The sequence below is a fragment of the Peromyscus eremicus genome, chromosome 16_21 (assembly GCF_949786415.1).
Source record: "Peromyscus eremicus chromosome 16_21, PerEre_H2_v1, whole genome shotgun sequence".
Lineage (NCBI taxonomy): Eukaryota > Metazoa > Chordata > Mammalia > Rodentia > Cricetidae > Peromyscus > Peromyscus eremicus.
In genome coordinates, this window is record NC_081432.1 from 9820946 (window position 1) to 9844382 (window position 23437).

Below are 23437 nucleotides of genomic sequence, written 5' to 3' on the forward strand. Positions count from 1 at the left end.
GAAAAGGCCCCTGTTGAGTTTGGAAAGCATGTTAACTGTATCACTAAGGAAATCTATAATTTAAGGAAATTATGAGTAACTCCCTTAGAAAATGAGACTGAAAAGTTAAAAAAGAAACATTTCATGAAATCCTTGAAAAAAAAAATTCGGCCTCATTAAAGATCAGATATATGCAGATTAAGGATCTTGGGGTTTGGAAATGTGATGTGGGTGTTTTTCTTTCTTCCTTTTTACAGCTTTATTGGCATAATTCACAAGCCTGCAACCCACTCATTTAAAGATATAATTCATTGTTTTTGGTGCATTCCAAGATAACACTATCAACTTTAGAACATTTCCTTAAACAGTTTGGCTTTCAGCCCCTTCCCCAACCCCTCCCCTGCCCTGCACAGCCAGTGTTTGGCTTTCTGCCAGGGTATTGCCAGTTCTGCGTATTCTGTGTGAATGACTTACGGCGTCTGGCTCCTTTTACTCAGTGCAATGTACTCTGGGGAAGTCTAAATCGTCTTTCATCCACAGCATAGCACACGCCAATGCTTCATTCCTTTTTTTGTGGCTGAATAATATTCCACTGTTTGATCGACCACTTTGGCTTGCTGTTTACACTGGGTCATCTTCCCAGCTCTGCTATCCAGCCTCTCTCTGTGCAGGTAGTTTATCTCCATCGTAGTGCTGTTTATATGGATTCCTCCATCAATGGTAATGGAATTGTGCATGACTTTTGTGTTGTAAGTTCTCGGTATCTCTCAGATAGGAATCCTTATCAACTATACAAATGCAAGGCTTTCTTCCATTCTTGATGCTATTTCACTGTCCAAGGCGTGGCTCGCCTTTCTTTCCTTGTTACTGAAGCTGTCTGTGGTCATATAGAAGAATTCTTTGCCAAATCCAAGGCCACAAAGGTTTATTCTCATCTCTTCTTCTAAGACTTTGTGTTTTTAGCTCTTACCTTTGGGTCTTCTTTGGTAAGTGGTGTGAGGCTGGGGGTTGGTATCATCCCTGGCACATGGCTACCTTACTGTACTATCTGTTCAAAGAGGACTTCTTCGCCACGGACCAGTCTTGGTGCTCATGTCAAGAGTCAGCAAACCACAGACTAGTGGGTTTGATTCTCTCAGTTTTGCTGCTCCGATATGTACACCTCTCCTTGTCTCAACCCTGTGGTGCCTGGATGGTTCCTGCTTTGTGGTTAAGTACTGAAACTCTGGAAATCTAAGTCCTCCAGCTTTGCTCCCACATAGTGCTGCGAACAGATGGAAACCTCTTAGAAGACCAGTGAAATGAACACATTCCTAAGTGATACTAACTAGTCAAACTAAGTCAGTATGAAATAGGCGTGAGTGTCAACTATCAACTGAGAATCTAGAACCACTTGGGAGACCGGTCTCTGGGTATGCCTGTTGGGGATTGCCTTGATTACATTAATTAATATGGGATGGCCCATCTTAATTGTGGGTGGGACCATTCTCTGGGCAGGGGATCCTGGATTATATAACATGGAGAAGGCAGGCTGGGTGCTAACAAGCATGAGTGCTTCTGACTTGGATATAATGTGCCCAGTTGCTTCCAGCTCCTTCTTGGTGCATCTGCTTCCTGCTTGTGATGGACTGGAACCTAGAACTATGAGCTCCAGTAAGTCTTTCCTCCCTGAAGTTATTTTGTCAGAGTATTTAATCACAGCAACAGGAAAAGAAAGCGAGACAACATACCAAAAGCAGAAAGGCAGACTTACGGCCTGTCAAGAAAAACCAGAGCACCTCATAGCTGGTTAAACCACCTAAACACCTCTTCACAAACTCTCAAAAGACAGAACGGGGACTCCCCCCACCACACTCTCTGAGACAGGGCTTCACTATGTAGCCCCAGCTGGCCCACCCCCAATTCATTTTTGAGACAAGACGAGAATATCCCTGGCAGCAAAGATAGACAAAGACATCGCAAAAGGAAGGAAGGAAAGAAGGAAGGAAGGAAGGAAGGAAGGAAGGAAGGAAGGAAGGAAGGAAGGAAGAAAACTACAGACAAGAACATACAGATGTGAGCATAGACACAGAAAATTTTAACAAAATGATAGCAAATCAGGCTAGGCATGGATGGTACATTCCTTTAATTTTATCACTTGGGATGCAGAGGCAGGTGGGTCTCTGAGTTTCAAGGCAGCCTGGTCTACATAGCAAGCTCTAAGCCAGCCAGGGCTGCAAAGAGAAACCCTCACTTTAAAAAAAAGAAAAAGGATAGCAAATCTAGCAACACATAAGGAAGATTATATATACCCATGACCAAGTGGGATTTACCCCAGAAAAGCGAAGTTGTCTTAACATCTGAAAATTAACACATTGCATTATATATCAGTAGAGTAAAAATATCTCGTGGACTTTGCAACAGATCCAGAAAATGCATTCGGTAAAATCCATACCCTTCTGGAAAAAAACTCTATCAACTTATTAAATGACATTTATGGAAAAGGGAAAGCTAATGCAGCTAAGGCTGGGCAGTCCCCTTGAGGTCTGGAACAAGGCACGGATGTCCGCTCTCACTACTTCTATTCACCACTGTACTGGAAGAGCAGCCAGGCCAGTTAGGCAAGAAAAGAACATAAAAGACATCCACATTGGGAAGCAAGAAGTGAAACTATCTGTTTGTGGATGCCGGGCCTTGAATTAGGGAAAGGAATCCACTAAAAAACAGCCGGAACTCATGAGTTCTGCAAGCTTGCAGGACACAAGAGCAACATTCAAGAGCCAGCTTATGTGTATACTGTCAACAAACAACCCACAAAAAAAGTCACGAGAAAAAGCCTGCTTATAATAGCTTCAAAAATTCATAAAATATCAAGGGATAAAGTTAACAAAAGAAGTGTAAAGTGTATTTTAAAGCCGTGAAACAGCACAAACAGTAAACAACAGAAATCAAGGAAGTTCTGAGAAGTCGTCAGTAGTCCAGCCCAGCTGCTTACAGATCCCCAGAGCTCTCACCAGAATTCCAGCTGTGTAGAGCCTCATGGGACCCAGACCAGCCAAATGATCTTGGTTCTTGAAGGCTGTAAAAATAAAAGCCTACTGTGTTTGTGACAGGTGTGGATGGTTCTAGAGTCTGCAGTCAATCAGGGCACACTCAGATCAGCTTCGTGCAAGGGAACATTAAATTTCAGCTCTGAGAGGTAAGGTCCCTCGGGGTCCCCCACCCACTGCTCTCGCTGCCTTGAGTTTGGTTGTTAAGACACTGCCTTGCTCAGCTTCTCCTGGATCCTTGCCTGGTGGTTTTGAAGACTCTGCAGGAACAACTTCTTGAGCCCCGGGGGATGATGCATCTCTTCCCACCTCTGCTGAGTCATCTTGAGTCCCTGAGGTGAAGAGATGGAAGGAGTGTCCCAAGAGGATCAGAAAGAAACCTGTTTCCCCAACGAGCAGTTAGTTGCTGTACTCCTCTGGATCCACGGGAAACTTGGCCACATTTCTTACAGGCTCCCTCTTTCCTGAACACATATCCACACATATCCACGTACATGAATATCTTCTGTACACATATTATCTGTACATAGCATATACTATACCATATTATCAGGAGTTCTGTTGCTGTGAAGAGACACCATGACCACAGCAACTCTTATAAAGGAAAACATTTAATTGAGGTGGTGGCTTACAGTTTCAGAGGTGAAGTCCATTATCATCAAGGTGAGGAGCACGGGAGTATGCAGGCAGACATGGTGCTGGAGAGGTAGCTGAGAGTTCTACGTCTCGCAGGCAACAGGAAGTGGTCTGTGACACTGGGCATAGGAGACCTCAAAGCCCACCCCTACAGTGACACCCTTTCTCCAACACACCTCCACAGTGACACCCTTTCTCCAACAAGGCCACACCTACTCCAACAAAGCCACACCTCCTAATAGTGCCGTTCCCTTTGAGGACCATTTTCTTTCAAATCATGACACATGCATACATTCATGAACCCACCCATACATATGCACGTATACACATGCTATCCACATACACAGAACCACACGCGTCACTCTGCGCACTGCTGTTTATATGGAACCCGTGCACACGGAGCCATATGTATCTCTCTGCATACTGTCGTTCACACACAGCCACGTGTGTCTCTGTACACTGCTGCTTACATACAATCTAGTGTATATGCATATCCATGCCTGGGTCTGTGTCTCCTCACGGCCACAGGTGTCCACATGTGGGCTCACCTTCTTGTATGTCCCCTTGCCGACCTTTGTGACCCTAACCCTCCTGCCTGTGCCCTCTGAACATTCCCACACCTGAGGAGCTTGTGACATCTGTCTGCCATGCAAGAAAGGGGACATATTTCAGATAGTCTCATTACCCCATCATCCCGATAGGTACTATAGATGCTTTAAATATGTTTCTTTTTAAAATATTATATTATGCCGGGCGGTGGTGGCGCACGCCTTTAATCCCAGCACTCGGGAGGCAGAGCCAGGCGGATCTCTGTGAATTCGAGGCCAGCCTGGGCTACCAAGTGAGTTCCAGGAAAGGCGCAAAGCTACACAGAGAAACCTTGTCTCGAAAAACAAAAAACAAAAAACAAAACAAAACAAAAATATATATATATATATAATTAAAAATAACATTATATTATTACTTTAAAAAAACTGTGTGTGTGTGTGTGTGGGGGGTGGTCATCCACTGTGTCCCCTGCCATGGTGTCCTGTCCCGTGTTCCCTGCTCCCCCACCCCTTTTTCTTCTATCGGTCATCCTGATCGCCCTGGCTGCCTTCCTCAAGGAGGCTCAGCGGAGACCCCATTGGACACAGCCCTCTTGTGTGTTTCTAGACCCCCCCAGCCTGTAGGTGGGGAGACCCCATTAGACACAGATCTCTTGTGTGTTTCTAGACACCCCCAGCCTGTGGGTGGGACTGGGCACTGCTTGGCCTTTAATCAGGAGCCAAGAGCTTGTCACTGGTATGTCACCACTAGTGGAGGAATCTGGATTGAGGACTGGGAGATTCTCCTTCCCACTCGCAGTCTCCTGTGCTCTGCCATGCGACCCCAGAACCTGGGTGATGACGATTGGGGGCGGGGGGAGAGGATGGGGTTGACTTGGTCTCTTCCCTAGGGAGGGAAGGGTTACAGGACCAAGTGGAGACAGAAGAAGGGTTCTGTAGGCCAGTGGTTAAAAATTAGATAGGATGTTGCAATGTGCCCTCTTTTGCGTTGGATGTTGGGTTGCGTGCTTGGTGTGTGTGTGTGTGTGTGTGTGTGTGTGTGTGTGTGTGTGTGTGGTGGGGGGAGCTGTGCAGGTTTCTCAGGTGACTGAGCACTACCAGGAAGGGGGAGAGCCTGGAGCCCTGATGTGGGGCCCTGGCCACCTGGTCTCTCACTGCCTAGCTGCGGCTACTTTTCCTCCTCCTCCTCCTCCTCCTCCTCCTCCTCCTCCTCCTCCTCCTCCTCCTCCTCCTCCTCCTCCAAGACAGGGTTTCTCTGTGTAGCCTTGGCTGTCCTGGAACACGCCCTGTAGACCAGGCTGGCCTCGACCTCGCAGAGATCTGCCTGCCTCTGCCTCCCCAGTGCTGGAATCAAAGGTGTGTGCCACCACTGCCTGGCTAGCCACCTCTTCTTACTCTCCAGGAAAGTTCCAGGTGACTCTAACAGCCAGCCAGCCAGGGACCAGAGAAGGCGCTGCCTGGCTGGGGTAGAGCCCAGGCTGTGAAACCTAGGGAGCTTATCCAGCTTGTCTGTGAGGCCTTCCCGAGCTGAGGAGCCTTGAAGGGGCATCACCAGAGCTTTCGTCCTTTGTCCTTTCGTTGTAAACGTTGCCCTTAGCGCAGTGCCCTGCAGAGAGTTTACGGCTGCGCACAGATGATAGGGGTTGTGTCTGGCACAGGGGACAGTGGAGAAGCAGTGTTTGGATACTTTTTGGGTGAAATGTCACCTGATGGAATGACAGACACCAGGATGACAGGTGTCCAGGCTCTGTCCCTCATAGGCTTGGGGACAGTTGCCAGGGTCTGGCTGGGTCAGTGAGTGGGACCAGGACACTGTTCCTGTGCTGACTGGCCCCCTCAGCCCCCCATGTGGCCTCTGTATCCAAAGGAAGGAGTCCACAGAAGACCCGAATCTTAGTGGGGTGGTTTAGATCACGCTGGCCCCACATGGGGGACATGGGGGAGAGCCATGTGGAATGTAGGCAGTGGGCTGTGGTGACTTCCTGGCTCCTCCGCCATTGTTCTTTCCTAGTCAGCTTTGGGCTAGGCTGTGGCTAGCCCTGAGAGACCCATAGAGATGTACAGACTCCAGGGATACCATGGGCTAGGTCTCAGGGTGGCCTCCACACAAGATGTGACACCTGGCAGTGATGGATGAGCTTCTGACCCCCGAGCTCCCAGCTGACTCCCAGAGCCACTGCGAGGCTCACAGCCTCTTCTGTCTTAACGGCTCACTTTGCTAAGAGCCGGTTCCTGCTCAAATGTGGGTGTCTTGGAGTTTTTAATGAAAATAAAAGACTGCATTATTCAGGAATCCAAACCAGACGGTCCAACAAGACAGAACAAACCCTGGCTTGGGGCAGGGGTGCGTCTTGCCGCTGCAGAGAGAGGGCGGAACCTTCTGGAAGGGACTGAGTGCCGGGAGGAACGGTACACGCAGAGCTAATGACTCCTTTCACATGGGTGCTTGCCCCCTTGTCCCCATGGTGATGGGAGGAGGGCTTGGTCCCTGAGCCAAAGTGACCCTGGCCTGAAGAAGATTTGGTGTTTTCTGCGAGTGTAGAGGTTGTGCTTAGCGGAGCTACAGTGATGCCCTAGGGCACATGAGGAGGGCAGAAGATTTACAAACAGGAAGTAACAGGGTAGTAGGGGCATTCTGGGCTCCTGAGGGTTTCAGGGAGGGGGTGGGCAGTTTGCCAGATTGAAACACAGCTAAAAGGGGCGCCTTTAGGTTCCCAATTTGGTAGCTCTCTAGTTCCCAAGATTCCTTGTGTCCCTGTCATTCCTGAGCTGGGAATGATGGCGCAGAGGGAGTGGCTTCTTGCATGGCAAGAACTTGCTGTGGCACACCCAAGGACCTTGGCAGGCAAGGGTGAGGGACGGCTCGTGTCTTGGTACCTTGATTCTGAAGCTGAGATAAACTCATTCGCCCTCCCAGGTGCTTCTGGGTTCACCAGAGGTGATCGTTCCCCAGAGCTTTGCTACTGTCCACCTTGACCAAGTCTTGAGCCTTGCTGGCTGGCGAGGGCAGGAGGAGTCACATGTGACTGTCGTCCGGGAGGATCAAGAGAGGACCTGTATTGACTGCCTGCCATGGTAGGGGCAGCTTACACCAGTCCTTGAGGCCATATTGGCCCTCAGACTCAGGAGGCCCTCCACGCTATGCTGGCTGCTCAGTCGACTCAGAAGGGAGCTGGATAGACCATGGCTCTGTAGAGGTCAGCACAAGTGTGTTGCCACAGGCCCCATGGAATGGCTTGATTTCCAGGTTCCACACTATGGGAGCTCTGCCAACAGGAGCCTCAGCATGGCTTCCGGGAGGGTTATATTTGACAGACTCCAAGGGCTACACCAAACAAGTCGGGCCCTGGTGCCTAGGGATAGAAGTGACAGGTTCCCCTCACAAGGTGACGGGCAGCAGAGCAGGAGTGCCAGCCCAAGGTCAGACTCAGATGCAGTCCGAGAAGGCCTCAGGCATTTCCTCAAATCACAGGTTGCCAGTGGACACTGACTTCTAGGAAAGTTGTTCTCACAACTGCCCGAGAGAGGAAGGGAAGCTACAGGCCCACGGTTGGGAATCTGGAGCATGGGGGAGGCCTGTTTCTGGGGCATTGCTGTTCCTGGGGCCCGCTGTGTGTTGATTCTTGTGTTTCTGACCAATTCCTCCTGCTCTCTAGGAGCTGGAGTGGGGGCTCATGGGAGGTACTCTCAGTGGCTGCCTGGGGGACTGTGTGATTTAGCCCAGTTTGTGATGAGTTCCTTGAGAACGCAGATACGCAGATGTTTGCTCCAGGAACACAGTCTCCCCACTCCAGCCCCCCCCCCCCCCCCATCGTGTTCAGCATTCAGCCTGCCCCTGCCAGGGAATGAACCTGAGTCAGATGGGGAGGGACTCCAGACTGGGCCTCTCTCCTCTTCAGGTTCTTAGCCCTTAGACAATGTCCTCTCTTTACCTTTCCTTAGATGTAGGGATCTCTCTTTAGCATGGGTTCTCTCTCTGGCATTGTGGCTGTTATCATCTGGGCCAAGTAGTCTCCATGCTTCTCCCAGATCTTGCATGACACTATGCTGTCCAAAGGGTCTGAGGTCTCCCTTGACCAGGCAATGGCAGGGAAATGGGTTGGTATTGCTCCTGACTCCTCAGCTTCTCTTCTCTGTCCCCAAAGGGTGATACGGCATTTGAAACCCTGTCCTGTGCTCTTGTGGGTGATGCCAGATGGGACCCTTTACATAGGGCTGGGTGGGACACAGATGATGGCCTCTAGTAGGCTAGGACCTTGGCTCTCCCTGAGTACACACACAGGTGTTTCTATGAGCATGTGTGTATGTGTGAATGTATGAGCATGTGTGTTTGAGTGTACTGAGTGGGCATGTACGTGTGTGTGTGTGTTTGTGTGTGTGTGTGTGTAAGTACACCTATGTGGGAATGTGTGTCCATGAGTGTGTGTGCATATGCATGTGCAGTGTAAGACTCCCGATGGAAGCCAAAGCTTAGAGCCTGAGCTATGAATCCGTCCATGGTGCTCATGAGTGAATGCTGAATCTGTGATGTTCCCGAAATGAGCAACCAGGTGGGGGAGTGCTAAGCATGAGTGAATGCTGGATGAGGTGCAGGTACTCAGGGCTGGAGGGCCTCCTGCCCTCCTCCATAGGCCCCTTGAAATGGGACCTATTGCCATGGCATTGCCTCCATCCCTGGCTCGTGGCTTTCCCCGGGCATTTCATGCTGAGTCCCTGGGTGCAGGACCAGCCTTCCAGGCAAGTGGTCCCGGGAATAACCATCTGAATGAGGCAGGGGATGTTGAAGGTCTCTCCTCCCCCTCTTCCCTGCCATAGGGCTGAGTCCCTTTTTCCCATACATGCAGGGGAGGGGTTCTGGACTCTGCCCTGGGATTTTCCAGAGACATTTCGAGGCATGAAATCACATTAGGGAGTTTTCAAGCAGACTGTTCACTGGGCATTTTTAGAACAGATGTAAGCATCATGGGGATTAACTTGGAGACGTAGGACTCGGGGGCGGGGCAGAGATGTGTGCATGTGACTGCGCCTCTCCTAGAGAGGGACTTGGTCTCCGGTTGTCTGCAGCTGCATTCTGATCCCGACAACACAGCCCTGCCCTTTAGACAGCTATTGATCGATGACGCCCCACATTTTGATGTGGGGACAGTTGGGGACATGCCTGTCCGTGGGGCTGTTTCATCACACTGCAGCATCGCCATGGCGCTCAGCCTGGGGGGAGGGTGGCAGTGACTCTGGGGACAGCTTACAGAAAGCGGGGGCCAGGAGGGGAAGCTGGCCGAGGCTCTAGAAGGGGCGTAGCCTGGTGGTCAAGCTCTGACATGTGATTACACGAGCGTGTCTGTGTGTGTTCACGCACAGGCTGCCTGCCAGGTGCCATTTCTTCACTCCTCTGGGCTCTTGAGCCGGGCCCATGGCCTCTGTGTCTTTATTTCTTCATTCTGCGGAATGGGTTCTCACAGGGCCCTCAACATGTGCCTGGCTGGTGTGGGGACTCTGCTGGGCTCACCTTTGTACTCAGTTCTCTGGGATTCCAGCTCCATGGAGTATGGATGGGAAGAGTCTTTTGTCACTGGGGAAACTCAGGGAGGAAGCCAGGGACTATAAGGTAACAATTAGAAGCGGTGCTGGAGTCGTGTCCAGCCCTCATCATCGCTAGGAACCCCAGGCCAAGAGCAGGGAAGGGGCGAATGTAGGTGAGACCCAGTGCTGGGTCCCTCGAGTGACAGACCTCTGTCCCTCTGCTGGGCCCTTCTGAATGGGACCGAGGGTGGCCATCCTTGGCAGTGGCTGCTTCTCCAGAGTTCATCTCAGGGCGAGCCTTGCCACCTTCCTGCCTGCTGGCCATCGGACACTTGTGTTCGTTGAGATGTTTTGGCTTCTCATTCTCGGGTCTCTGCCTGAACCAAGCTCCTGCCCTTCCTCCTCTGTAGCTGACCTGTTTCTGCCGGCCTAGGCCCTTCCCCCTAATGAGGCCCCACTTCCCTGCAGGCTACCTCCTGCCTCCGTGCTCCTCCTGGTCCTGAGACTGCCCTCCACCCTCACTTAGGGCACAGACGCCAGGCACCATGCCTTCCTTCAGAGTCATTCTTTCAGCATCCTGCCTGGACACCGAGGGCCTGGAGGAAGTCTGAGCAGCTGTCCCTGCTGTCCCCGGATAGCTGGGATCCACACTGGCTTGAACTTGGTAAAGAGCTGGGCAGGAGCGAAGTTCTTGGATAAATGCCGACCTTTCCTGGGTGGGGGTCCCAGGTGCTGCTCTGGTTGGAAGTGTTCCAATAGATATGGGGTACCTACAACATCCTAGAGAGGCCAAGCCCATCCTACCGGGCCCTGTGAGAAGTGGGATCAGGACCACTCACAGCACCAATGCCCCTTACTCCAGTGCGTTTACCCATCTTGGGTGTGGCTGGGGTACATTTTTCACCCACTTCAGTAGTGATGGGAGCGAGGCAGAGAGCTGTGCCCTGTGGGGTCCGGGAAGCAGGACCATGGAATGTGGGAGCTTGCGGGGCATTCTGTCTCCTTGGCTTCATTTTTGTGGATGATGGGTTTGATTAGATACAGAGTGTCTCAGAAATGCGGAAACCCAGCTGTAGCCTGGGCCTCTCTGTCCAAAGCCCTAGGGTATGTGGGTCATGTGGGTGGTTGCCCATAGCCTAACCCCCAAATCTAGCTGTCGAAGAGGTCTCAGTGTTGTAGGGGCTGGTGAGACATGCGGCCAGGTAGCCAAGCAAGCGTGAACCTTCCCCACCTACGTCTTGCTGTTGCCTAGGGTTCACAGGCAGGAAGGTGGGCACTGAGGCAGGAGGATGTTCCTGGTGACCATCCAGCCTCTCTGAACTGACTGGTAGAAGCCTGCCTGACCTCATGGGGTCAGGACAGTGAAGGCTGGTAGGTATCCGTGTGCTGCAACCCAGAGCAGGCTGCGGGATTGACAAGCCACCTACATACAGCTCCTGATGCGTTCTAGATAGGGTGAAGTTTTATCTGAAGCTGTGTGAAGGAAAAGAACAGAAACGGTACGGGAAGCATATGGCTGCAGGCTGACCAGGTGAAGCATATACCTGAGCAGCAGCAATGCCCTGACATAGCCTAAGGGGATACCTGATAATGGTGGAGTCCCAGTGCACATGAACTTGGCCCCCAGCTCTACATTAGCCCCTGGGCTCCACCTAGGATGTGGGCAGGACTCACTCTCCAGCCTCACTTTGCAGGATTTAGGGTGATTAGTATTCACAAGCCCCTAAGCAATGCCATGCCCTCTACACACAGCCCGACTCCATAAGACAGGAGTCAGGGGCCTGCTACTGGATATCCCTTGGATAAATCCCACCCGTTTTCCTTTACCTTCATCTTGAGACTCAACCACGGCTACAATCTGTTAATTTGAAGCAACTCCCAAGAGTTAGTTTTGAAACACTTGCAAGGACCTAGAGACACCAAGGACAACGGAGCAGGTCACTGCAGAGAGAGAGCACCAAAGGCAGGTCATATGAGAGAATTTAAGAATGAATTAGAGAAAGAAGTAATGTGTCCACCAAGGCCCCAGTGGTCTCTTGGGGTCCAAGGGACAGGATGAATTGATGGCTTTAGGGTTTGAGTAGGTAGGAAGACTGCAGGTTAGGTTAACTGGGGATGGGGGGGAGAGGGGGTAGGGGGAGGAACAGACACCCACCCTGTCTCTGAAGCAACAGTTGAAACCCAAGAATTGAAACAGCAGCAAGCCGAGCATTTTTTTAAACTCCATTTCATCAGAGAATGGTGGCCAGCAGCCAGGACTTCCGGGTGTTCTCCCATGGAGGCAGTAGGAGCTGGGGCGCGGCCTCCATGTCCCCAAGGACCCTGGCCAGGCTCCCCCACGCCCACACACGCTCTCAGCAGAGTCTCAGCAGCTCTCAGTAGCACAAGCTGGCGTTCCACTGGGTGTCCCTTGACGGCCTTTCTGCTCTGTGGCTGCTCCTGGAGGTGCAGAAAGGAAGGAGTTAAATGGAATCTGAAGGTACCGGCTGGGGGGGTCACCTTGATTCTCAGGCTGGGTTCCTTCCCTTCTGCCAGAGGGAAGTGGCGGAGGAGGGAGACTGGGAAACGTGAATGGGGGAGGGTGGGGACCTGGCAGGCCCCACCTCCAGGACCACAGGAGCCGCCCCAGCTCAGAGGCTTGCACTGCCCCGATGGCTCCGGACCCCAGCAGACGCCTCCGGCTGCTGCTCCTGCTGCCGCTGCTGCTCTTCTGCTGCCTTGAGCCAGCCAGGGCTGACGGGAATTCCCTGAACCCCCTGAATCCCTTGAATCCTCTGGTGTGGCTGTGGCCCACCAAGACCGACGATCCCGTCTCCGAGCCCCAGATCAGTTCACCTGTGCAGCTCACAGAGAACCCCACCACGCACGTGGTCCCCCAGGATGGCCTCACAGAACAGCAGACGACTCCTCCCAACCCCAAGCTGCCCCTGGAGGATCAGCAAGCTGGCCAGAGTGGGACCCCTACAACCCAGGTCACCCCCATCCCCCCGACGGCCTCTGCAGCGAGCCCAGACATGAAGGAGGAGAATGTTGCCGGCGTTGGAGCCAAGATTCTGAATGTGGCTCAGGGCATTCGGAGCTTTGTCCAGCTGTGGGATGAGGACATGGCTGCTGAAAACTCTGCTGGGATGGAAGCCTCAGCTTCCCCCTTCACTACATCCCTCCTCACCCCTACTGAGCTCTCCAGCGCCACCCAGGAGGGCGAGACCACTCTCTGGCTAAGCAGTGGCGTTCCAAGTTCTCCAGATGTTCAGACAACTGAGGCTGGCACCCTGGCTGTGCCCACCCAGCCACCTCCCTCCCTGAGCAGCCTCCAGGCACCACTGAGAAGACCCTCAGTGCCACCAGCACCCCCAGGTAGAGCTTTTCTCTCTTTTACACAAATCAGGGCTCCTCCCTGGGGGAGCCAGAAGCCCCCCCGGCAGCCCCGGCATCTGGAGGGGAAAGGACTCTTGCCTATGGCAGCCAGGCCCAGCCAGCAGCTCCAACACTCTGATGCCCACTCTGACATCCACAGGCACATACCTCTTCCGCTTCCCCTGGTGACGGGTCCCCTGGTGACGGCTTCTCTGAGTGTGCACGGTTTACTCTCTGTCCCTTCCTCTGACCCCTCAGCCCAGCTCTCTCAAGTAGCAGCTTTACCTGGGTTCCCTGGTGCTTGGGTTTCCCACGTGGCTACCTCTTCAGGGCCTGCGCTTTCCAATGACTCTACCCTGCCGGGAACTGGCTCTCTGACCTCTGCCAGCCGATGCCTGCCCCTGCCGCCCACTTTGACCATCTGCAGCCACCTAGGCATTGGACACTTCTGGCTGCCTAACCATCTGCACCACAGAAGCAGGGAGGAGGTGGAGGCCACTGCCCGGGCATGGGGGCACCTCCTCCAGACAAACTGCCATCCCTTCCTTGCCTGGTTCTTCTGTCTGCTGCTGGCTCCCTCATGTGGCCCAGGCCCACCACCTGCCCTGCCACCTTGCCGTCAGTTCTGTGAGGTCCTGGAGGATGCATGCTGGAACGTCCTAGATGGGGGCAGGCTGCCCGTCCCCTGTGCCTCGCTCCCTTCTCAGGAGGACGGGTACTGTGTGTTCATTGGGCCAGATGCAGGTAACCAAGCGGCCTCCATCCTCCCCTCTCCTTTTCGCTTTGTCAAGAGAGCTCCGCCAGGGCCGATGAAAGTCTGGCACAGGCCCTCCTGCCCCTGCCTCACTCACTGAGCCTGGGTAGTGGCATTGGAGAGGTGCTGGGGTATGGTGTTCTGTGAAGGGGAGGAGGCTGGGGTCTGGGCGTGGCCATGACCACAGACAGGGTCTATGTCTGCAGCAGGTGTGACAGGTCATCACCTGCCCCAGGTGCTCCCTGAGTCACAGGGAGACTTAGTCCACACAGAGTTAGCCAGGGGCTGCCTCAGTGACAGGCTGGAAATTGAGAAACCAAGCAGTAACGGGACACGACCGAGGGAACTTTGATTCCTACCAAATTCCAGCTGCTCCGTCCTTGTCCGTAGCCTCTGAGCCACGTTGTCTGAAGTTCTCCCTGTGGCCCCAGCCAGGCTAGCCAAAGGGCTGAAAGGTGCCGGCCACACAGGGAGGGTTATAGGCTACGGCCTCCTATACAACCCACAGGCTTCTGCCCAGCCAAGCTCTGGCATACATAGCCTTTGATGGCTACGGAATGGCCACGTGAACAGAAGAGGGAGTCATTCTTCAGATTATCCCAGGGTCAAGGCAGGGCAGGGGCAGTTGGACCAGGCCCTAAGTGGCTTCCTTTTGTGTCTAGTCAGGGACCAGGCCCTTTGGATAGTGCTACCAAGCTGTGCTCCTGACCTCTCAGCTCCTGTTTGGGTTGGGAGCCCTTGGCCAGCCTGTAGGACGTGACATCTGTCCTCTGCGTGAGGGGAAGTGGCCTTGACCTTTAGTCAATGGGCTCTGGAGCTGGGAGGCTCTGCTGGACTCAAAGGGGTGTCTGCTGTAGTACTTTCAGGTATGTAGTAATGCAGCCATGAGGATTCCCTGGGATGCTGTAGGGAATCATCCTGTTGGATGCCAGCAGGACGGACTTGGGTGGTTCCTGGCAGGTTGCTGGCCCAGAGCCTGCACAGACCCTGTGCAGCAGGCCTAGGGTATAGCAAGAAAAGGGCTACAAGTAGTAGGACAGGGTCAAGCATTAGATAGATAGTACTCAGTCCCAGGAAAGGGCTGGACTGGAGGAACGTGTGGGTGGAGGACCACCCAGAGGATGAGCAGGTCTCTGGCTGAGAAGATGCATGCAGAGGGTAAGACACAGACCATGGGCAGAGGACTTGGATGTGTGAGCCTGCTCCAGGAAGGGCCTGGGCTGTGCAGAAGCCACGGAGATGCTCATGGCTTCATTAGGGGCCACAGCTGGACCTGAGAGGGTGGGGCCACCCCAGGGCTATTGGCTCAGATTTTACCCAGCTGGTGTCACAGGGAGTCAGTCCCACACACATTCCATCCTTGAAATAGCTGAATGTGGAGTGGCTCAGGCTGCTTCCCGGTGGAGGCCCGCACCTGGCCACAGCTGGCAGAGCCCGTCCTGCATGGATAGCTCCACGGGAATGTGTTTTGACAGGAGAACAGCCTACCACATCTTCTGTTAGGGCCATGCAAGATGATGGGGAGTCATGTGGGCTGCTATCCAGGGTGAGGAGGGCCTGGCTGTGTGTCTGCTTCAGGGGCAGCCAGAGGCTACAAAGGCATAGGTCCTGTTAGGTGCTGGAAGGAAGGCCAATCCTCCTCTGAGTGAGGGCTCAGCCACATGGGGTGCAGGGCCAGAGCTGGCGCATGTGGCCCTTACAGTGGAGCTTCATGGGACACTAATGTCTTTATCTGTACCTGCCTGGTCAGCCAGTGGCTGAACATCTGGACACACTGGGCTCCATCCCAGCAAGGTCCTGGGGACTGGTCCATCAGCACTCATGGTCCACATCTCTGCAGACCACATCTGGGTAGCAAACCTCACTGAGGCCCCTTTCCAGGCGAGGTTGGTGGGGGAGGCTTCCATGGAAACTCAGGGGTAGGAGCAGGAGAGTCCTTTACCTTCTCCAGCCTCTCAGCCTCTCTTTCCCAGGCTCCTTCACTCCAGGGTGAACCCCACTCCTGCTGGGCCTCTGTGGCAGACTGGTCACTCCTACCTCAGTGTGGAGTAGGGCAGGTGGAGTTCCTGGTGGGACCAGAAAGAAGATGAGGAGGCAGACTCGACCCCTCCCCCACAGTGTTTCCCTAACCCCTTAGTGGCAGCTCTCAGATTTAGACTGGGAGGTGCTGGGTTCGGCTCTTAGCCCCATGACCCTCTAGGGGCAGGGACAGTCCTTGACTATGAGGAGGTGCGGGGATTGGGAATAATGAGTTCCTACAAGGGAGCACACACTTCCTCCTCAGGGTCTGACCAGAACCCTGGTAGGTGTTTCCCCCTATAATGTGAGCCCACCCCATTCCCCTCATCCAGGCCAGGGGGTGTCGTCTGACTCGAGTCCTGCAGTCCCCTAAGCCTTGCACACCTGGCCTTGTCCTCCTAATTCAGCACCCCTACACACCTGGGCTTACACACCCAACTTCAGTTAACTCGAGTTTCTGTTTAACTTTGATCCGAAGAGACAAGACACTTTTATGGAAAAGTACCTGAATGCCTGTGTACACCTGGAGCAACAGTCCTGGCCTTACACATCTGCACACCTCGCCTTGCACACCCGGCCCTGCCTCGCACCCTGAGGCCCCTGTGCTCACGTGTCTGGCCAAGCTTGTCACTCTTCGCCCATGTCTTTTCTTCTGACCCCTGAGGGAGACCATGAGGCGGGTGGCTGGTGCCAAGGTATCAGGGGAAATGTTACAGCATTCAGTCGGTATGTGAGTTGTGATAGCTAGGAGGTAGAGGGTCACCTACCATGACATGGTTAGATCTGCTGGTCAGCATGCAGCTGGGCCCCTGGGAAGGGTCGTCTTATATAGGCTTGTCCTTTGGGTATGTCGGGGGAGAGAATGAGGGATGTGCAGGGTTACAGTACCCGGGGTTCTTGTCTCCCACGAGTACTGACCTCCTCCAGCTGCCCATGAGTAGGGCTAGTATTGGGCCTGCTCCTGCTTTCAGCAATCTGAGTGGGGCCTGGGGATGACACGGAGCTTGAGTCAAGGGGCAACATGAAGTCGGGCGTTTGGCCTTGCTCACACAGGCCTGGCCTACCCTGGGAATGAGAACAGAAGCAGGTACGATTCCCCAGGGAGCCTGAAAGCTCTCGGGAGAAAGCAAGGTCCAGGGAGTCCAAATCCTGCCTCTGCAACAGGCTTGCAGACATACTAGGTGTAACTAAGAGTCACTCACAGTATGACTGAACCTCTGAACCCCGTGGACCCTGCTGGACTGGTTGTGGAGCATTTGAACAGCAGTGGGAGTATGCTGTGGGGGGTTCTGCTGTGTTTATCGCTCTGGCAGTCCACAAATGCCATGGATACTCCCTCCATCGAGGACCCCGGGAGCTCCCAGCTATTCTCACCTTGGCTTTTATCTGGCTCCTTAATCAAATGTGAGACTTCGAAATGCTGCTGTTCTTTAGGACGCTTCAGTTAACTCGAGTTTCTGTTTAACTTTGATCCAAGGAGACAAGACCCCTAAATGGAAAAATACCTGAATGCTTATCTCTCCCTCCCAGCAACCTGCAGATAAATGTTGTGTGCAGGGTGCTAGCCGAGCTGTCCACAGACATCCCTTCCTCCCAGACACACCAGATCCACTGCGCCGCCAACTTGCTGGGGTGTCCAGGCTTAGGGCCCCGATGAGCTGCAGCCAGAGAAGTGTAGGAGCTTGGAGAGAGTCTGCAGGAATGGATGAACATCAAGGATTTAAAGTATAGAGTGCAACAGCTTCATATACAGATATGCTGTGAAACAGTCACCACTGAGTTATTTGGCATATCCGTCACTTGTCAGGGCTACATTTAAATCTACTCCCTGAGCAGGTGTGTGTGTGTGTGTGTGTGTGTGTGTGTGTGTGTGTGTGTGTGTGTGTGTGTTACTGGGGATTGAACCTAGGGCCTCACACATGTCAGGCAGTTCTCTGAACCACACACTAGCTCTCTCTAAGCCCTCTCTAAGTCTTTGCACATAGTACAGATTGTCATCTGTAGTCACCCATGGCCCACTAGGTCTGCAGAACTTGCCCAGCTACCAGACCAGAGCTCTTTCTCTGCCTTGGGTTAATGGCTCCCCATTTCTCTGCCTCCACCAGCCAGGAAGCCACCCTTGTGTGCCACATCTTTAGGCTGTTAGAGTCTACCTGTGAGTGAGGTCACATGGTGTTTGTCCTGCCCCCAGATTATTCCATTTAGCATGGTGTCCACCAGGTTTCTCTATGTTGGCACAGGACAGGAGCTCCTTCATGTTCGGTGCCGTGTATGAGCACAGCACCTTTTCTTCCTCGTGTCCAGGGACACCACAAGGGTTCTGTGTCATGGTCGCTATGAGTAGCGAGCGCTGCAGTAGGTCATAGTGGTGTGTGTGTGTGTGTGTGTGTGTGTGTGTCCCCGAGTCACCACGTCTCCCCCGGTGGCTGACCTAGATTCCGCTCCCACCAGCAGTGTAAAGGGTTCCTCCTTTTTCTACACCACCTGTTGCTTCTTGCTAACAGGTGTGGGGTGGCGTCCTGTTGTGGATTTCGTTTGTGTCTCTGGTGACCTGTGATCTGGAGCAAGTGTGTGCTGTAGACCACTCGGGTCTTCTTTGAGAAGAAGTGTCTGCTCAGGGTTTTTGCCCATTTTAAAATCCAGTTGCTTGCCTTTTTATTGAGCTGTGTGAATTCTGCATCCGCTCTGGAGATTTACCCTTTCTTCCTGTGCTGTTTGGCTGGCAGATTTCTTCCCAGCCTGTGGGTTGTCTCTTCCTCTTGCATGAAGGATGCTGGCACTTTCTTGGTCATTCTGTCAGCATTGAGGTGTCAGCGTCCTTGTCTACAGGGCTTATCTATGGTGGTAGCTTTTTGTCACTGCGGCGTGTCACCTGTTAACAGCTTAGGGGATGAGAGAGTCGTCCTGGCTCATGGCTCATATGTGTCTGGTGCCATTGCTTCTGTCCTGTGGTGAGGCACAACCAAGGGCATGGCAGAGCAAAACTGCTCACCCCACCGTATCTAGGAGTAGTGAAAGCCAGGGACAGGGACAAAGTGGCCTTCAGAGAGAGACCCTCCGCAAACCTTCTTCCCTCCAGGCTCTACCTCTAACAGCCCATTCCTGGATTAACCAACCAAAGACGTGACACCTTTCATGATCTAGACACCTTCCAGTAGCAACACCATGTGGGGACCATGCCTGTAACACAGGAGCCTTTCGGGGACATTTTTCATCCAAACCAGAACATTTGCTTCCCTATGGGGACAGCTGAGGTGGGGTCCAGCACAGAGGGCCTGGTCCCACTGCAGCAGCTCAGGCAGGTGGGGATAGTATGTGTTGGGATTCTGTCCTTGACTAGCTTTGGGAGAAGATACTTGAGGAGGAATGAGAGTGTGGCCTCTGCACTCCTCACCTGAGGGGCCAGCAGAGTCTCCAAGTGAGCCCAAAGACTGGCTTCTTGATATCATCCTTCCCATTGGCAGGTGATCCATCTATCCTTCTGCCTTAGGAAAACCACTGCGTTCGCATGTTTTTATAGTGATAAAATAGACTCAACATAAAGCATACGGCTTGACCACTGCTCCATATACAGGTCAGTGCTGTCGCCACTACTCAGCTACCTCCAGAGCTCCCATATCCCCAAGCTGGATCTCCATCTCTGTTATACACTACAAACTCCCCACCCCCTGCTATCCATGTATCAGCCTTTGGGGAGAATGCATGTTCAGGTCCTTGGCTCAGTTTTGAATCGGTTTCCTCTGTTGTCAGGTCTGAAATTAAATTAAATTAAATCAAGCGTTAAGCTAGTTACCGCGTGCACGCGTGTTGCTGTGACTAAACATCTTACCGAAGCCACTCAGAGGAGAAGCGTCTGGCAGGGGAGGCAAGGCTGCAGGACGGAGAGGCAGCAGGAGTTGCAGCCAGGAAGCAGAGAGCTCAGGTTGCCGTTTCCTTTTTATCCAGTTTGGAGGTTCCAGGCTGCTGTGTGGGAGCCACAGCATGAGTAAGCTATACAGCCAGGATGCTGTGGACAATGACAAGGAGGGTGCAGCCTGATGGTAGAGGAAGCATGGGATTTGGGATTGGGAATAGCTTTCAATCCATTTGAAATCCAACTGTGTGTGTGTGTGTGTGTGTGTGTGTGTGTGTGTGTGTGAGCGTGCATGCACTTATATATTCACAGTGTGAGGACCTGACAACATTAAAGCCTATAGCTTTGGAGGAAATAATCCTTTGGTCATATATGTGATTTCTGGATGCTGTATTCTGTCTCATTGGTCTGTAGGTCTGTCTGTCTTTTTTTCTTGAGACAGGGTCTAGTGTAGCTTAGGAGACCCTGCTTGGGCCTCCCGAGTGCTGGTTACAGGATATTTACCACATTGGGTCCACATATCTGTCCTTATGCCAGAGACACAGTGTTGGTGACTGCAGCTTTGGAGGAAGTTTTAAAACCAGAAGTTGTGAGTCCATCCACTTGCCTCTTTGTCAGGAGTGCATTGGCTTCCTTGAGATTTGGCATGAATTTCAGGATGGGTTTTCCATGTTTTGCAGAAACTACCATTGGGAAGACGGAGGCTATAGCTCTGTGGTAGAGCATTTCCCCGACGTGGGCAATGTCCTGGATTCAATTCCCAATGCTGCCAAAAACCAAACCAAACTACCTTGGGAGTTTGATAAGGATTGCTTAGAATCTGTAGTTCAGCTCAGATGGCTTTCACACTGGCTGTAGTTTGAATGTGTCGCTCCAAAATCTGATGCTGCTGAGGGGTGTGGCCTTGGAGAGGTGACTGTAGGCTCTGGTCTCCTGAATGAGCTTAACACCCCTATGAAGGTAGAGGGTGTGTGTGTGTGTGTGTGTGTGTGTGTGTGTGTGTGTGTGTACTATCCTCTGCTCTTTCACTTCTTCTGTGCAAGGACAGCCTTTTGTCCCCTCCTGAGGACACAGTGAGGTGGTGCCATCTTGGAAACAGAGACCAGGTCTCAAAACCCCTTGGCCTTGAACTCAGCCTCCTGTGCTGTGAGAAATTTGTTACTGTTGGGTGTAAGTTGCTGGTCTTGGTTTGCTTTAGCAGCACCATGAGCAGGGATGGCATTTTACTGATCTGCCTTTAATTTCTTTTGGCAGTCTTTTGTGGTTTTCACTGTACAAGACTTTCCCCTTCTTGGCTAAGTGAGGTCCTAAGCATTTGATTCAGTGTTGCTGTATGTGGAATTGCGTTGAACTTTGCATTTCGGACGGCTTGTTGCTGTGGATGAACACAGTGATTTCTCTGTTAGCGGACGTGTCCTGCTGGTTCATTTGTTTGTTCTGTTATCAAACTTGGAGGTCACAGCCTGTGCCCCAATTCAGGTCTGGCCACCCATTGTCAATAAGCCAATTAAAAGAGCCAAATTAAAGTGGAAAGCCTAAAAAGGAGATTTATTCAGTGGCCACATTGGGAAGAGGGAGGAGGAGATCCAGCAGACCTCATAAGTCTGTCTTTGGGTCCTGATATGAGGTCAAAGTTTAAACAGAGGGCCAAGGATGTGCACATCTAAGCAGCCCCGGTCAAGATGGTCCTGCCAGTCACTGGTCCATCATCCTCTGGGCTTCAATCTCATCCTGTAAGGTATTCTGATAAGGTGTTAGGATCTTGTAAAATCACTTTCCAGGAGATAAGATGTCCCTCTGGGGGGTGCCTTTTCCTTCTCCCAGCATGGGATTCCTGGGGAAAAATTCCCATTTCTTTGGGGTCCATTGTTTCAACAGTCTGACAATCAGATTGAGAGACACAAGGGTCTCTTTAGAGTAGCTTCATTTCTGCCCAGACTGCTTATAGTCCTAAGACGCTTGTAGACAACATTCAAGGTCATACTGAGAACTTTTTCCTTTCCAACCTGCTCACCTTTACTTCTCTTCCTTCTCCTCCTCTTTTCCCCTCCTCCTCCTCCTCCTCCTCCTCCTCCTCCTCCTCCTCTCTTTCTCTCTCTCTCACGAATGCACATACTCACCACACATATACTACATACACACACACCGCACATACACACACACACACACACACACACACACACACACACACACACACACAACTTGAACAACGGTTAAGAGGACAGCTTGCCTTGTTCCTGTTTCCTATAGACAAGGCTTCCATCCTCACCAGGGCACAGGGCATTTTTGTTTTCTGTTTTTGAGTCAGGGACTCATGTAGCACAGGCTGGCCTCAAATTTATCATGTGGCCAAGGATGACTTTGAGGTTCTCCAGTGCCCACCTCAGGAGTCCTGCAATTATAGATTAAGTACTATCACATCCACCTGGGAATTGAACCCAAGGCCCCATGCATTCTAGGCAAGTGCTCTACCAACTGAGCTACACTGCCCAGCCTGTACATGGTGCTTGTTGTGGGCTCTTCACACATGGCTTGTTTGATGGTGAGATCACTAGTGTTTTCACTATGGAACAGTGCTGCAGCTTACCCAGTGCTTGTCCTGCATCAGTGGAGATGGTTGATTATTATTGCATACAGCATGCAACATGATCACACTGATTGATTTCATGTGCGGACTGCCCCTGAATCCCAGGAATAGACTCACTTAACCGGCATGCACAAGGTCCTTTCAAGCTGAAAGGATTTGCTGGTATTTTTGTTGAGAATTTTTGAGACACTGTTCATTAGGGGATACTGGCCTGTAGATTTTTTTTCTTGTGTTTAGTATCTTTATCTGGCTTTGGGATTGGGGTAATACTGGCCTCCTAGAATGTGATAGAAAGTTTTCTCTCATCAGTATTTTGGGATAAGTTTAGAAGAATTGATGTAATTTCTTTGAATGTTTTATAGACATCTCAAAAGCAACACCCCTGGGCCCAGGGCTTTTGTTGGAGATTTTTTAAAAATTATTCTTCCAGCTTCCTTTCTCGCTGTGGGTCTGTCCAAACATTCAGTTTGCTCATGGCTCAGTCTGGTAGCTTTTGGATGTCTGGAAATTTGCCTGTTCATTTTGGTTTCATATTCTCTCACAGCCCGTTCCATTCTCGTAGTTAGCGATGGCCCTACTCTCCTGACCTTTGTCACGAGTCTCTCTCTGTCTCTTTTTCTCTTAGTCCTCTTTACAAGGTTCATCTCTTATGTTGATTTTTCCGAAGACCTGACTTTGGTTCCATTGATTTTCTTCAGATGTTTTCCCGTTCTTTGCTTTGTTGATTTTTGTATCATTCTTCTTTATTTCCCCCTCTGTTTGCTCTGGAATAGGTTTTTTTCCTTTTTTCTTTTTCCCAATTCTGTATTTACGACAGGTTGTTTATTTACTTGTCTGTAAATGAAATGTTTATAGCTATATAGTTTTTCTTTCAATGATTTATTTTTAAAATCGCCCCACTAGTTTTTTTTGGCAACACTCTGATTTGTATTGTTTCTAAGTATTTTCTCAATCTTTCTTGATTCTTGTATCCTCAAGTAGTTGTTTAGGAGTGTGAAGTTTAATTTCCACAGATTTTTAAGTATTTCAGTTTTATTTGTTTTTAATGTCTCACTTGATCTCAAAGTGGCTGAAGAGTATATGTTATATCTGAGGAGGTTTTTTTTTTTTTTTTTTTTTCCTGTGGCCTAACATGTGTCTGTCTTGGAAATGTTA

The 23437-nt window shown here is 51.6% G+C and overlaps 1 protein-coding gene across 1 annotated transcript in view; it reads left to right on the plus strand.

The window, feature by feature from the left end:
* Positions 1 to 12203: 12203 nt before the first annotated feature.
* Positions 12204 to 23437, plus strand: part of Col18a1 (collagen type XVIII alpha 1 chain) — a 60630-nt gene continuing 49396 nt past the window's right edge. The window contains exon 1 of the mRNA XM_059281396.1: positions 12204 to 13069. Within this exon, the coding sequence (XP_059137379.1) occupies positions 12364 to 13069 (706 nt within the window). The 5' untranslated portion in view covers positions 12204 to 12363. The remainder of the gene's footprint in view (positions 13070 to 23437) is intronic.